Genomic DNA, 17,148 nt, shown 5'->3' with positions numbered 1-17,148 from the left:
CTTGTTTGAGAAGAACATGTTTGAGAGGAACGTGTTTGAGAAGAACATGTTTGAGAAGAACATGTTTGAGAAGAACATGTTTGAGAGGAACATGTTTGAGAAGAACTTGTTTGAGAGGAACATGTTTGAGAGGAACGTGTTTGAGAGGAACGTGTTTGAGAAGAACATGTTTGAGAGGAACGTGTTTGAGAGGAACGTGTTTGAGAAGAACATGTTTGAGAAGAACATGTTTGAGAGGAACGTGTTTGAGAAGAACATGTTTGAGAAGAACATGTTTGAGAAGAACATGTTTGAGAGGAACATGTTTGAGAAGAACTTGTTTGAGAGGAACATGTTTGAGAGGAACGTGTTTGAGAGGAACGTGTTTGAGAAGAACATGTTTGAGAGGAACGTGTTTGAGAGGAACGTGTTTGAGAAGAACATGTTTGAGAAGAACGTGTTTGAGAAGAACGTGTTTGAGAAGAAGGTGTTTGAGAAGAACGTGTTTGAGAAGAACGTGTTTGAGAGGAACGTGTTTGAGAGGAACATGTTTGAGAAGAACGTGTTTGAGAAGAACATGTTTGAGAAGAACGTGTTTGAGAGGAACGTGTTTGAGAAGAACATGTTTGAGAAGAACATGTTTTAGAGGAACGTGTTTGAGAAGAACATGTTTGAGAAGAACATGTTTGAGAGGAACATGTTTGAGAAGAACATGTTTGAGAGGAACATGTTTGAGAAGAACGTGTTTGAGAAGAACATGTTTGAGAAGAACATGTTTGAGAGGAACATGTTTGAGAAGAACATGTTTGAGAGGAACATGTTTGAGAAGAACATTTTTGAGAAGAACATGTTTTAGAGGAACGTGTTTGAGAAGAACGTGTTTGAGAAGAACGTGTTTGAGAAGAACATGTTTGAGAAGAACGTGTTTGAGAAGAACGTGTTTGAGAGGAACGTGTTTGAGAAGAACGTGTTTGAGAAAAACGTGTTTGAGAAGAACGTGTTTGAGAAGAACGTGTTTGAGAAGAACGTGTTTGAGAAGAACATATTTGAGAAGAACATGTTTGAGAAGAACATGTTTGAGAGGAACGTGTTTGAGAAGAACGTGTTTGAGAAGAACATGTTTGAGAAGAACATGTTTGAGAAGAACATGTTTGAGAAGAACGTGTTTGAGAAGAACGTGTTTGAGAAGAACATGTTACAGAGGAACGTGTTTGAGAGGAACGTGTTTGAGAAGAACATGTTTGAGAGGAACGTGTTTGAAAGGAACGTGTTTGAGAGGAACGTGTTTGAGAAGAACGTGTTTGAGAAGAACATGTTTGAGAAGAACGTGTTTGAGAAGAACGTGTTTGAGAAGAACATGTTACAGAGGAACGTGTTTGAGAGGAACGTGTTTGAGAAGAACGTGTTTGAGAGGAACATGTTACAGAGGAACGTGTTTGAGAAGAACGTGTTTGAGAAGAACATGTTTGAGAAGAACGTGTTTGAGAAGAACATGTTACAGAGGAACGTGTTTGAGAAGAACGTGTTTGAGAAGAACATGTATGAGAGGAACATGTTTGAGAAGAACGTGTTTGAGAAGAACATGTATGAGAGGAACATGTTTGAGAAGAACGTGTTTGAGAGGAACGTGTTTGAGAAGAACGTGTTTGAGAAGAACATGTTTGAGAAGAACGTGTTTGAGAAGAACGTGTTTGAGAGGAACGTGTTTGAGAAGAACGTGTTTGAGAAGAACGTGTTTGAGAAGAACTTGTTTGAGAAGAACGTGTTTGAAAAGAACGTGTTTGAGAGGAACATGTTTGAGAAGAACGTGTTTGAGAGGAACTTGTTTGAGAGGAACGTGTTTGAGAAGAACTTGTTTGAGAGGAACGTGTTTGAGAGGAACGTGTTTGAGAGGAACGTGTTTGAGAGGAACGTGTTTGAGAAGAACTTGTTTGAGAAGAACGTGTTTGAGAAGAACGTGTTTGAGAAGAACGTGTTTGAGAAGAACGTGTTTGAGAAGAACGTGTTTGAGAAGAACGTGTTTGAAAAGAACGTGTTTGAGAGGAACATGTTTGAGAGGAACATGTTTGAGAAGAACATGTTTGAGAAGAACTTGTTTGAGAAGAACTTGTTTGAGAAGAACTTGTTTGAGAGGAACATGTTTGAGAGGAACATGTTTGAGAAGAACATGTTTGAGAAGAACGTGTTTGAGAAGAACTTGTTTGAGAAGAACTTGTTTAAGAAGAACGTGTTTGAGAAGAACTTGTTTGAGAAGAACGTGTTTGAGAAGAACGTGTTTAAGAAGAACGTGTTTGAGAAGAACGTGTTTAAGAAGAACGTGTTTGAGAAGAACGTGTTTGAGAGGAACGTGTTTGAGAGGAACGTGTTTGAGAAGAACTTGTTTGAGAAGAACGTGTTTGAGAAGAACGTGTTTGAGAAGAACGTGTTTGAGAGGAACACGTTTGAGAAGAACACGTTTGAGAAGAACATGTTTGAGAAGAACGTGTTTTAGAGGAACGTGTTTGAGAAGAACGTGTTTGAGAAGAACGTGTTTGAGAAGAACATGTTTGAGAAGAACGTGTTTGAGAAGAACGTGTTTGAGAAGAACGTGTTTGAGAAGAACGTGTTTGAGAAGAACGTGTTTGAGAAGAACGTGTTTAAGGAGAACATGTTTGAGAGGAACGTGTTTGAGAAGAACTTGTTTGAGAAGAACGTGTTTGAGAGGAACACGTTTGAGAAGAACACGTTTGAGAAGAACACGTTTGAGAAGAACGTGTTTGAGAAGAACGTGTTTGAGAAGAACGTGTTTGAGAAGAACGTGTTTGAGAAGAACGTGTTTGAGAGGAACGTGTTTGAGAAGAACGTGTTTGAGATGAACGTGTTTGAGAGGAACGTGTTTGAGAAGAACTTGTTTGAGAAGAACGTGTTTGAGAAGAACGTGTGAGAAGAACGTGTTTGAGAGGAACGTGTTTGAGAAGAACGTGTTTGAGAAGAACGTGTGAGAAGAACGTGTTTGAGAGGAACGTGTTTGAGAAGAACGTGTTTAAGAAGAACGTGTTTGAGAGGAACGTGTTTGAGAAGAACGTGTTTGAGAGGAACGTGTTTGAGAAGAACTTGTTTGAGAAGAACGTGTTTGAGATGAACGTGTTTTAGAGGAACATGTTTGAGAAGAACATGTTTGAGAAGAACGTGTTTGAGAAGAACATGTTTGAGAAGAACATGTTTGAGAAGAACGTGTTTGAGAGGAACATGTTTGAGAAGAACATGTTTGAGAAGAACTTGTTTGAGAAGAACGTGTTTGAGAAGAACGTGTTTGAGAAGAACGTGTTTGAGAAGAACATGTTTGAGAGGAACGTGTTTGAGAAGAACGTGTTTGAGAGGAACATGTTTGAGAAGAACATGTTTGAGAAGAACGTGTTTGAGAAGAACGTGTTTGAGAAGAACGTGTTTGAGAAGAACGTGTTTGAGAAGAACGTGTTTGAGAGGAACATGTTTGAGAAGAACTTGTTTGAGAAGAACGTGTTTGAGAAGAACGTGTTTGAGAAGAACGTGTTTGAGAAGAACGTGTTTGAGAAGAACGTGTTTGAGAAGAACGTGTTTGAGAGGAACATGTTTGAGAAGAACGTGTTTGAGAAGAACATGTTTGAGAAGAACGTGTTTGAGAAGAACGTGTTTGAGAGGAACATGTTTGAGAGGAACATGTTTGAGAGGAACATGTTTGAGAGGAACGTGTTTGAGAAGAACATGTTTGAGAAGAACGTGTTTGAGAAGAACGTGTTTGAGAGGAACATGTTTGAGAGGAACGTGTTTGAGAAGAACATGTTTGAGAAGAACGTGTTTGAGAGGAACGTGTTTGAGAAGAACGTGTTTGAGAAGAACGTGTGAGAAGAACGTGTTTGAGAGGAACGTGTTTGAGAAGAACGTGTTTAAGAAGAACGTGTTTGAGAGGAACGTGTTTGAGAAGAACGTGTTTGAGAGGAACGTGTTTGAGAAGAACTTGTTTGAGAAGAACGTGTTTGAGATGAACGTGTTTTAGAGGAACATGTTTGAGAAGAACATGTTTGAGAAGAACGTGTTTGAGAAGAACATGTTTGAGAAGAACATGTTTGAGAAGAACGTGTTTGAGAGGAACATGTTTGAGAAGAACATGTTTGAGAAGAACTTGTTTGAGAAGAACGTGTTTGAGAAGAACGTGTTTGAGAAGAACGTGTTTGAGAAGAACATGTTTGAGAGGAACGTGTTTGAGAAGAACGTGTTTGAGAGGAACATGTTTGAGAAGAACATGTTTGAGAAGAACGTGTTTGAGAAGAACGTGTTTGAGAAGAACGTGTTTGAGAAGAACGTGTTTGAGAAGAACGTGTTTGAGAGGAACATGTTTGAGAAGAACTTGTTTGAGAAGAACGTGTTTGAGAAGAACGTGTTTGAGAAGAACGTGTTTGAGAAGAACGTGTTTGAGAAGAACGTGTTTGAGAAGAACGTGTTTGAGAGGAACATGTTTGAGAAGAACGTGTTTGAGAAGAACATGTTTGAGAAGAACGTGTTTGAGAAGAACGTGTTTGAGAGGAACATGTTTGAGAGGAACATGTTTGAGAGGAACATGTTTGAGAGGAACGTGTTTGAGAAGAACATGTTTGAGAAGAACGTGTTTGAGAAGAACGTGTTTGAGAGGAACATGTTTGAGAGGAACGTGTTTGAGAAGAACATGTTTGAGAAGAACGTGTTTGAGAGGAACGTGTTTGAGAAGAACGTGTTTGAGAAGAACGTGTGAGAAGAACGTGTTTGAGAGGAACGTGTTTGAGAAGAACGTGTTTAAGAAGAACGTGTTTGAGAGGAACGTGTTTGAGAAGAACGTGTTTGAGAGGAACGTGTTTGAGAAGAACTTGTTTGAGAAGAACGTGTTTGAGATGAACGTGTTTTAGAGGAACATGTTTGAGAAGAACATGTTTGAGAAGAACGTGTTTGAGAAGAACATGTTTGAGAAGAACATGTTTGAGAAGAACGTGTTTGAGAGGAACATGTTTGAGAAGAACATGTTTGAGAAGAACTTGTTTGAGAAGAACGTGTTTGAGAAGAACGTGTTTGAGAAGAACGTGTTTGAGAAGAACATGTTTGAGAGGAACGTGTTTGAGAAGAACGTGTTTGAGAGGAACATGTTTGAGAAGAACATGTTTGAGAAGAACGTGTTTGAGAAGAACGTGTTTGAGAAGAACGTGTTTGAGAAGAACGTGTTTGAGAAGAACGTGTTTGAGAAGAACGTGTTTGAGAAGAACGTGTTTGAGAGGAACATGTTTGAGAAGAACTTGTTTGAGAAGAACGTGTTTGAGAAGAACGTGTTTGAGAAGAACGTGTTTGAGAAGAACGTGTTTGAGAAGAACGTGTTTGAGAAGAACGTGTTTGAGAGGAACATGTTTGAGAAGAACGTGTTTGAGAAGAACATGTTTGAGAAGAACGTGTTTGAGAAGAACGTGTTTGAGAGGAACATGTTTGAGAGGAACATGTTTGAGAGGAACATGTTTGAGAGGAACATGTTTGAGAAGAGTGTGAGCCTCTAGAATAATCAAAGCATCTGAAGATAGTTTGAGAAGATGAGAACTGTGTGGAAACATCAGGTCCATGAGAGTCACGAGGCTTTGGATTTCACCTGCTTCACTTTTGTGTCTGAAATGTTGATGTTTGAAAGGATCTGTGAGAGTCTTCTGCTCATGGGCCATCGCTGCTCACGATTGGTCACGTTTGAAGCCTGAGGATGACCTCTGACCCTGACTTGTGGATGTTTGAACTCTGACCCTGACTTGTGGATGTTTGAACTCTGACCCTGACTTGTGGATGTTTGAACTCTGACCCTGACTCATGGATGTTTGAACTCTGACCCTGACTCATGGATGTTTGAACTCTGACCCTGACTTGTGGATGTTTGACCTTTGACCCTGACTCATGGATGTTTGAACTCTGACCCTGACTCATGGATGTTTGAACTCTGACCCTGACTTGTGGATGTTTGAACTCTGACCCTGACTTGTGGATGTTTGAACTCTGACCCTGACTTGTGGATGTTTGAACTCTGACCCTGACTCATGGATGTTTGAACTCTGACCCTGACTTGTGGATGTTTGACCTTTGACCCTGACTTGTGGATGTTTGAACTCTGACCCTGACTTGTGGATGTTTGACCTTTGACCCTGACTCGTGGATGTTTGAACTCTGACCCTGACTTGTGGATGTTTGAACTCTGACCCTGACTTGTGGATGTTTGACCTTTGACCCTGACTCGTGGATGTTTGAACTCTGACCCTGACTTGTGGATGTTTGAACTCTGACCCTGACTTGTGGATGTTTGACCTTTGACCCTGACTCGTGGATGTTCTCACCCAAAGCGAAGCCCATGCAGAAGGCCACGTCGGCGATGGCGTAAACACTTCCATAAACCGACACGTGCCTGAGGTCGACCAGATATCCCATGATGGGCATCATGGACGAGTCCACCATCCCTGTGGAGCACATGTGACCCCGCCCCCATCCCACATTAACTCAGTACAATGTAGTATTTCTACTATAGTATTTAACTCAGTACAATGTAGTATTTCTACTATAGTATTTAACTGAGTACAATGCAGTATTTATATTATAATATTGTAGTATTTATACTATAGCATTGTAGTATTTATACTATAGTATTACTCACCGATGGCAAAGCCGACTCCAAAGTTGGGGAGGATGAGGCCGTAGATGTTTCTGGCAAAAGGAACCTGAGAAACACATGTTCAGAGCATTACAGCGTGATCACATTAAAACATACGTAATGACATCAGCACTGCATGTTCTGCTCGTGATCACATTAAAACATACGTAATGACATCAGCACTGCATGTTCTGCTCGTGATCACATTAAAACATACGTAATGACATCAGCACTGCATGTTCTGCTCGTGATCACATTAAAACATACGTAATGACATCAGCACTGCATGTTCTGCTCGTGATCACATTAAAACATACGTAATGACATCAGCACTGCATGTTCTGCTCGTGATCACTTAAAACATACGTAATGACATCAGCACTGCATGTTCTGCTCGTGATCACTTAAAACATACGTAATGACATCAGCACTGCATGTTCTGCTCGTGATCACATTAAAACATACGTAATGACATCAGCACTGCATGTTCTGCTCGTGATCACATTAAAACATACGTAATGACATCAGCACTGCATGTTCTGCTCGTGATCACATTAAAACATACGTAATGACATCAGCACTGCATGTTCTGCTCGTGATCACATTAAAACATACGTAATGACATCAGCACTGCATGTTCTGCTCGTGATCACATTAAAACATACGTAATGACATCAGCACTGCATGTTCTGCTCGTGATCACTTAAAACATACGTAATGACATCAGCACTGCATGTTCTGCTCGTGATCACATTAAAACATACGTAATGACATCAGCACTGCATGTTCTGCTCGTGATCACTTAAAACATACGTAATGACATCAGCACTGCATGTTCTGCTCGTGATCACATTAAAACTTACGTAATGACATCAGCACTGCATGTTCTGCTCGTGATCACATTAAAACATACGTAATGACATCAGCACTGCATGTTCTGCTCGTGATCACATTAAAACATACGTAATGACATCAGCACTGCATGTTCTGCTCGTGATCACTTAAAACATACGTAATGACATCAGCACTGCATGTTCTGCTCGTGATCACATTAAAACATACGTAATGACATCAGCACTGCATGTTCTGCTCGTGATCACTTAAAACATACGTAATGACATCAGCACTGCATGTTCTGCTCGTGATCACATTAAAACTTACGTAATGACATCAGCACTGCATGTTCTGCTCGTGATCACATTAAAACATACGTAATGACATCAGCACTGCATGTTCTGCTCGTGATCACTTAAAAGATACGTAATGACATCAGCACTGCATGTTCTGCTCGTGATCACATTAAAACATACGTAATGACATCAGCACTGCATGTTCTGCTCGTGATCACATTAAAACATACGTAATGACATCAGCACTGCATGTTCTGCTCGTGATCACTTAAAAGATACGTAATGACATCAGCACTGCATGTTCTGCTCGTGATCACATTAAACATACGTAATGACATCAGCACTGCATGTTCTGCTCGTGATCACATTAAAACATACGTAATGACATCAGCACTGCATGTTCTGCTCGTGATCACTTAAAACATACGTAATGACATCAGCACTGCATGTTCTGCTCGTGATCACTTAAAAGATACGTAATGACATCAGCACTGCATGTTCTGCTCGTGATCACATTAAAACATACGTAATGACATCAGCACTGCATGTTCTGCTCGTGATCACATTAAAACATACGTAATGACATCAGCACTGCATGTTCTGCTCGTGATCACATTAAAACATACGTAATGACATCAGCACTGCATGTTCTGCTCGTGATCACATTAAAACATACGTAATGACATCAGCACTGCATGTTCTGCTCGTGATCACATTAAAACATACGTAATGACATCAGCACTGCATGTTCTGCTCGTGATCACATTAAAACATACGTAATGACATCAGCACTGCATGTTCTGCTCGTGATCACATTAAAAGATACGTAATGACATCAGCACTGCATGTTCTGCTCGTGATCACATTAAAACATACGTAATGACATCAGCACTGCATGTTCTGCTCGTGATCACTTAAAACATACGTAATGACATCAGCACTGCATGTTCTGCTCGTGATCACATTAAAAGATACGTAATGACATCAGCACTGCATGTTCTGCTCGTGATCACATTAAAAGATACGTAATGACATCAGCACTGCATGTTCTGCTCGTGATCACATTAAAAGATACGTAATGACATCAGCACTGCATGTTCTGCTCGTGATCACATTAAAAGATACGTAATGACATCAGCACTGCATGTTCTGCTCGTGATCACATTAAAAGATACGTAATGACATCAGCACTGCATGTTCTGCTCGTGATCACATTAAAACATACGTAATGACATCAGCACTGCATGTTCTGCTCGTGATCACATTAAAACATACGTAATGACATCAGCACTGCATGTTCTGCTCGTGATCACATTAAAACATACGTAATGACATCAGCACTGCATGTTCTGCTCGTGATCACTTAAAACATACGTAATGACATCAGCACTGCATGTTCTGCTCGTGATCACTTAAAACATACGTAATGACATCAGCACTGCATGTTCTGCTCGTGATCACATTAAAAGATACGTAATGACATCAGCACTGCATGTTCTGCTCGTGATCACATTAAAACATACGTAATGACATCAGCACTGCATGTTCTGTTCGTGATCACATTAAAACATACGTAATGACATCAGCACTGCATGTTCTGCTCGTGATCACATTAAAACATACGTAATGACATCAGCACTGCATGTTCTGTTCGTGATCACATTAAAACATACGTAATGACATCAGCACTGCATGTTCTGCTCGTGATCACTTAAAACATACGTAATGACATCAGCACTGCATGTTCTGCTCGTGATCACTTAAAACATACGTAATGACATCAGCACTGCATGTTCTGCTCTTGTCCAAAGACATGAGCGCGAGCAGAACATGCAGAGGATAAAACTTACACAGAGAACGCTGACTCCGACCAGAACCATCCCGATGAGAGCGCACAGCCACCTGCAAACGACAAGAGGGTAAGGCACCAACAAGAGGCAAAGGCACCAACAAGAGGCTAATCACCAACAAGAGGGTAAGGCACCAACAAGAGGCAAAGGCACCAACAAGAGGCTAATCACCAACAAGATGGTAAGGCACCAACAAGAGGGTAAGGCACCAACAAGAGGCAAAGGCACCAACAAGAGGGTAAGGCACCAACAAGAGGCAAAGGCACCAACAAGAGGCTAATCACCAACAAGATGGTAAGGCACCAACAAGAGGGTAAGGCACCAACAAGAGGCAAAGGCACCAACAAGAGGCTAATCACCAACAAGAGGGTAAGGCACCAACAAGAGGCAAAGGCACCAACAAGAGGCTAATCACCAACAAGATGGTAAGGCACCAACAAGAGGGTAAGGCACCAACAAGAGGCAAAGGCACCAACAAGAGGGTAAGGCACCAACAAGAGGCAAAGGCACCAACAAGAGGCTAATCACCAACAAGAGGGTAAGGCACCAACAAGAGGCAAAGGCACCAACAAGAGGCTAATCACCAACAAGATGGTAAGGCACCAACAAGAGGGTAAGGCACCAACAAGAGGCAAAGGCACCAACAATAGGCAAAGGCATCAACAAGAGGCAAAGGAACCAACAAGAGGCTCCGCACCAACAAGATGCAAAGGAACCAACAAGAGGCAAAGGCACCAACAAGAGGGAAAGGCACCAAGAAGAGGGAAAGGCATCAACATGAGGCCCATCACCAACAAGAGGGTAAGGCACCAACAAGAGGGTAAAGCACCAACAAGATGATCAGCACCAACAAGAGAGAAAGGCACCAAGAAGAGGGAAATGCACCAAGAAGAGGGAAAGGCACCAAGAAGAGGCAAAGGCATCAACAAGAGGCAAAGGCACCAACAAGAGGGTCAGCACCAACAAGAGGGTAAGGCACCAAGAAGAGGGAAAGGCACCAAGAAGAGGGAAAGGCACCAACAAGAGGGTCAGCACCAACAAGAGGGTAAGGCACCAACAAGAGGCAAAGGCACCAACAAGAGGCAAAGGCACCAACAAGAGGCAAAGGCATCAACAAGCGGGAAAGGCACCAACAATAGGCAAAGGCACCAGCAAGATGCAAAGGCACCAACAAGAGGCTCAGCACCAACAAGAGGTTCAGCACCAACAAGAGGCTCATCACCAACAAGAGGGAAATGCACCAACAAGAGGCTCAGCACCAACAAGAGGCTCAGCACCAACAAGATGCAAATGAACCAACAAGAGGGTAAGGCACCAACAATAGAAAAAGGCATCAACAAGAGGCAAAGGAACCAACAAGAGGCTCCGCACCAGCAAGATGCAAAGGCACCAACAATAGGCTCAGCACCAACAAGAGGTTCAGCACCAACAAGATGCAAAGGCACCAACAAGAGGCTCAGCACCAACAAGAGGCTCAGCACCAACAAGATGCAAAGGAACCAACAAGAGGTTAAGGCACCAACAAGAGGGAAAGGCACCAACAAAAGGCAAAGGCATCAACAAGAGGGAAAGGCACCAGCAAGAGGGAAAGGCACCAACAAGAGGCAAAGGCATCAACAAGAGGGAAAGGCACCAACAAGAGGGAAAGGCAACAACATGAGGCCCATCACCAACAAGAGGGTAAGGCACCAACAAGAGGGTAAAGCACCAGCAAGAGGGTAAAGCACCAACAAGAGGGAAATGCACCAAGAAGATGGAAAGGCACCAACATGAGGCCCATCACCAGCACGAGGGTAAGGCACCAACAAGAGGGTAAAGCACCAACAAGAGGATCAGCACCAACAAGAGGGTAGGGCACAAACAAGAGGCTCAGCACCAACAAGAGGGAAAGGCACCAACAAGAGGCAAAGGCACCAACAAGAGGCTAATCACCAACAAGAGGGTAAGGCACCAACAAGAGGCAAAGGCACCAACAAGAGGCTAATCACCAACAAGATGGTAAGGCACCAACAAGAGGGTAAGGCACCAACAAGAGGCAAAGGCACCAACAAGAGGGTAAGGCACCAACAAGAGGCAAAGGCACCAACAAGAGGCTAATCACCAACAAGAGGGTAAGGCACCAACAAGAGGCAAAGGCACCAACAAGAGGCTAATCACCAACAAGATGGTAAGGCACCAACAAGAGGGTAAGGCACCAACAAGAGGCAAAGGCACCAACAATAGGCAAAGGCATCAACAAGAGGCAAAGGAACCAACAAGAGGCTCCGCACCAACAAGATGCAAAGGAACCAACAAGAGGCAAAGGCACCAACAAGAGGGAAAGGCACCAAGAAGAGGGAAAGGCATCAACATGAGGCCCATCACCAACAAGAGGGTAAGGCACCAACAAGAGGGTAAAGCACCAACAAGATGATCAGCACCAACAAGAGAGAAAGGCACCAAGAAGAGGGAAATGCACCAAGAAGAGGGAAAGGCACCAAGAAGAGGCAAAGGCATCAACAAGAGGCAAAGGCACCAACAAGAGGGTCAGCACCAACAAGAGGGTAAGGCACCAAGAAGAGGGAAAGGCACCAAGAAGAGGGAAAGGCACCAACAAGAGGGTCAGCACCAACAAGAGGGTAAGGCACCAACAAGAGGCAAAGGCACCAACAAGAGGCAAAGGCACCAACAAGAGGCAAAGGCATCAACAAGCGGGAAAGGCACCAACAATAGGCAAAGGCACCAGCAAGATGCAAAGGCACCAACAAGAGGCTCAGCACCAACAAGAGGTTCAGCACCAACAAGAGGCTCATCACCAACAAGAGGGAAATGCACCAACAAGAGGCTCAGCACCAACAAGAGGCTCAGCACCAACAAGATGCAAATGAACCAACAAGAGGGTAAGGCACCAACAATAGAAAAAGGCATCAACAAGAGGCAAAGGAACCAACAAGAGGCTCCGCACCAGCAAGATGCAAAGGCACCAACAATAGGCTCAGCACCAACAAGAGGTTCAGCACCAACAAGATGCAAAGGCACCAACAAGAGGCTCAGCACCAACAAGAGGCTCAGCACCAACAAGATGCAAAGGAACCAACAAGAGGGTAAGGCACCAACAAGAGGGAAAGGCACCAACAAAAGGCAAAGGCATCAACAAGAGGGAAAGGCACCAGCAAGAGGGAAAGGCACCAACAAGAGGCAAAGGCATCAACAAGAGGGAAAGGCACCAACAAGAGGGAAAGGCAACAACATGAGGCCCATCACCAACAAGAGGGTAAGGCACCAACAAGAGGGTAAAGCACCAGCAAGAGGGTAAAGCACCAACAAGAGGGAAATGCACCAAGAAGATGGAAAGGCACCAACATGAGGCCCATCACCAGCACGAGGGTAAGGCACCAACAAGAGGGTAAAGCACCAACAAGAGGATCAGCACCAACAAGAGGGTAGGGCACAAACAAGAGGCTCAGCACCAACAAGAGGGAAAGGCACCAACAAGAGGGTAAGGCACCAACAAGAGGGAAAGGCAACAACAAGAGGGTAAGGCACCAACAAGAGGATCAGCACCAACAAGAGGGAAAGGTACCAACAAGAGGCTCAGCACCAACAAGAGGGAAAGGCACCAACAAGAGGCTCAGCACCAACAAGAGGGAAAGGCACCAACAAGAGGGAAAGGCACCAACAAGAGGGAAAGGCACCAACAAGAGGGAAAGACACCAACAAGAGGGAAAGGCACCAACAAGAGGGAAAGGCAACAACATGAGGCCCATCACCAACAAGAGGGTAAGGTACCAACAAGAGGGTAAAGCACCAACAAGAGGGAAATGCACCAAGAAGATGGAAAGGCACCAACATGAGGCCCATCACCAGCACGAGGGTAAGGCACCAACAAGAGGGTAAAGCACCAACAAGAGGATCAGCACCAACAAGAGGGTAGGGCACAAACAAGAGGCTCAGCACCAACAAGAGGGAAAGGCACCAACAAGAGGGTAAGGCACCAACAAGAGGGAAAGGCAACAACAAGAGGGTAAGGCACCAACAAGAGGATCAGCACCAACAAGAGGGAAAGGCACCAACAAGAGGCTCAGCACCAACAAGAGGGAAAGGCACCAACAAGAGGCTCAGCACCAACAAGAGGGAAAGGCACAAACAAGAGGGAAAGGCACCAACAAGAGGGAAAGGCATCAACAAGAGGCAAAGGAACCAACAAGAGGCTCCGCACCAACAAGATGCAAAGGAACCAACAAGAGGCAAAGGCACCAACAAGAGGGAAAGGCACCAAGAAGAGGGAAAGGCATCAACATGAGGCCCATCACCAACAAGAGGGTAAGGCACCAACAAGAGGGTAAAGCACCAACAAGATGATCAGCACCAACGAGAGAGAAAGGCACCAACAAGAGGGAAATGCACCAAGAAGATGGAAAGGCACGAACATGAGGCCCATCACCATCATGAGGGTAAGGCACCAAGAAGAGGGAAAGGCACCAAGAAGAGGGAAAGGCACTAAGAAGAGGGAAAGGCACCAAGAAGAGGCAAAGGCATCAACAAGAGGCAAAGGCACCAACAAGAGGGTCAGCACCAACAAGAGGGTAAGGCACCAAGAAGAGGGAAAGGCACCAAGAAGAGGGAAAGGCACCAACAAGAGGGTCAGCACCAACAAGAGGGTAAGGCACCAACAAGAGGCAAAGGCACCAACAAGAGGCAAAGGCATCAACAAGCGGGAAAGGCACCAACAATAGGCAAAGGCACCAGCAAGATGCAAAGGCACCAACAAGAGGCTCAGCACCAACAAGAGGTTCAGCACCAACAAGAGGCTCATCACCAACAAGAGGGAAATGCATCAACAAGAGGCAAAGGCACCAACAAGAGGGTCAGCACCAACAAGAGGGTAAGGCACCAAGAAGAGGGAAAGGCACCAACAAGAGGGTCAGCACCAACAAGAGGGTAAGGCACCAACAAGAGGCAAAGGCACCAACAAGAGGCAAAGGCACCAACAAGAGGCAAAGGCATCAACAAGCGGGAAAGGCACCAACAATAGGCAAAGGCACCAACAATAGGCAAAGGCATCAACAAGAGGCAAAGGAACCAACAAGAGGCTCAGCACCAACAAGAGGTTCAGCACCAACAAGAGGCTCATCACCAACAAGAGGGAAATGCACCAACAAGAGGCTCAGCACCAACAAGAGGCTCAGCACCAACAAGATGCAAATGAACCAACAAGAGGGTAAGGCACCAACAATAGAAAAAGGCATCAACAAGAGGCAAAGGAACCAACAAGAGGCTCCGCACCAGCAAGATGCAAAGGCACCAACAATAGGCTCAGCACCAACAAGAGGTTCAGCACCAACAAGATGCAAAGGCACCAACAAGAGGCTCAGCACCAACAAGAGGCTCAGCACCAACAAGATGCAAAGGAACCAACAAGAGGGTAAGGCACCAACAAGAGGGAAAGGCACCAACAAAAGGCAAAGGCATCAACAAGAGGGAAAGGCACCAGCAAGAGGGAAAGGCACCAACAAGAGGCAAAGGCATCAACAAGAGGGAAAGGCACCAACAAGAGGGAAAGGCAACAACATGAGGCCCATCACCAACAAGAGGGTAAGGCACCAACAAGAGGGTAAAGCACCAGCAAGAGGGTAAAGCACCAACAAGAGGGAAATGCACCAAGAAGATGGAAAGGCACCAACATGAGGCCCATCACCAGCACGAGGGTAAGGCACCAACAAGAGGGTAAAGCACCAACAAGAGGATCAGCACCAACAAGAGGGTAGGGCACAAACAAGAGGCTCAGCACCAACAAGAGGGAAAGGCACCAACAAGAGGGTAAGGCACCAACAAGAGGGAAAGGCAACAACAAGAGGGTAAGGCACCAACAAGAGGATCAGCACCAACAAGAGGGAAAGGTACCAACAAGAGGCTCAGCACCAACAAGAGGGAAAGGCACCAACAAGAGGCTCAGCACCAACAAGAGGGAAAGGCACCAACAAGAGGGAAAGGCACCAACAAGAGGGAAAGGCACCAACAAGAGGGAAAGACACCAACAAGAGGGAAAGGCACCAACAAGAGGGAAAGGCAACAACATGAGGCCCATCACCAACAAGAGGGTAAGGTACCAACAAGAGGGTAAAGCACCAACAAGAGGGAAATGCACCAAGAAGATGGAAAGGCACCAACATGAGGCCCATCACCAGCACGAGGGTAAGGCACCAACAAGAGGGTAAAGCACCAACAAGAGGATCAGCACCAACAAGAGGGTAGGGCACAAACAAGAGGCTCAGCACCAACAAGAGGGAAAGGCACCAACAAGAGGGTAAGGCACCAACAAGAGGGAAAGGCAACAACAAGAGGGTAAGGCACCAACAAGAGGATCAGCACCAACAAGAGGGAAAGGCACCAACAAGAGGCTCAGCACCAACAAGAGGGAAAGGCACCAACAAGAGGCTCAGCACCAACAAGAGGGAAAGGCACAAACAAGAGGGAAAGGCACCAACAAGAGGGAAAGGCATCAACAAGAGGCAAAGGAACCAACAAGAGGCTCCGCACCAACAAGATGCAAAGGAACCAACAAGAGGCAAAGGCACCAACAAGAGGGAAAGGCACCAAGAAGAGGGAAAGGCATCAACATGAGGCCCATCACCAACAAGAGGGTAAGGCACCAACAAGAGGGTAAAGCACCAACAAGATGATCAGCACCAACGAGAGAGAAAGGCACCAACAAGAGGGAAATGCACCAAGAAGATGGAAAGGCACGAACATGAGGCCCATCACCATCATGAGGGTAAGGCACCAAGAAGAGGGAAAGGCACCAAGAAGAGGCAAAGGCATCAACAAGAGGCAAAGGCACCAAGAAGAGGGAAAGGCACCAAGAAGAGGGAAAGGCACTAAGAAGAGGGAAAGGCACCAAGAAGAGGCAAAGGCATCAACAAGAGGCAAAGGCACCAACAAGAGGGTCAGCACCAACAAGAGGGTAAGGCACGAAGAAGAGGGAAAGGCACCAAGAAGAGGGAAAGGCACCAACAAGAGGGTCAGCACCAACAAGAGGGTAAGGCACCAACAAGAGGCAAAGGCACCAACAAGAGGCAAAGGCATCAACAAGCGGGAAAGGCACCAACAATAGGCAAAGGCACCAGCAAGATGCAAAGGCACCAACAAGAGGCTCAGCACCAACAAGAGGTTCAGCACCAACAAGAGGCTCATCACCAACAAGAGGGAAATGCACCAACAAGAGGCTCAGCACCAACAAGAGGCTCAGCACCAACAAGATGCAAAGGAACCATCATGAGGGTAAGGCACCAAGAAGAGGGAAAGGCACCAAGAAGAGGGAAAGGCACTAAGAAGAGGCAAAGGCATCAACAAGAGGCAAAGGCACCAACAAGAGGGTCAGCACCAACAAGAGGGTAAGGCACCAAGAAGAGGGAAAGGCACCAAGAAGAGGGAAAGGCACCAACAAGAGGCAAAGGCACCAACAAGAGGCAAAGGCATCAACAAGCGGGAAAGGCACCAACAATAGGCAAAGGCACCAGCAAGATGCAAAGGCACCAACAAGAGGCTCAGC

The 17,148-nt window shown here is 45.0% G+C and overlaps 1 protein-coding gene across 1 annotated transcript in view; it reads right to left on the bottom strand.

Moving 5' to 3' along the window:
* slc18a2 (solute carrier family 18 member 2) overlaps nt 1-17,148 on the bottom strand; it is an 81,565-nt gene that overhangs the window by 3,274 nt on the left and 61,143 nt on the right. The window contains exons 11-13 of the mRNA XM_072432250.1: nt 9,618-9,669; nt 6,641-6,704; nt 6,327-6,446 (exon numbers count right to left, since the gene is read on the bottom strand). Of these exons, the coding sequence (XP_072288351.1) occupies nt 6,327-6,446; nt 6,641-6,704; nt 9,618-9,669 (236 nt within the window). The remainder of the gene's footprint in view (nt 1-6,326; nt 6,447-6,640; nt 6,705-9,617; nt 9,670-17,148) is intronic.

The sequence above is a fragment of the Eucyclogobius newberryi genome, unplaced genomic scaffold, assembly GCF_026437365.1.
Source record: "Eucyclogobius newberryi isolate DKJ021-1_F unplaced genomic scaffold, fEucNew1.0.hap1 SCAF_107, whole genome shotgun sequence".
Taxonomy (NCBI): Eukaryota; Metazoa; Chordata; class Actinopteri; order Gobiiformes; family Gobiidae; genus Eucyclogobius; species Eucyclogobius newberryi.
Note: the sequence above shows the minus strand (reverse complement) of the source record. Positions and strands in the feature narration are given on the sequence as shown.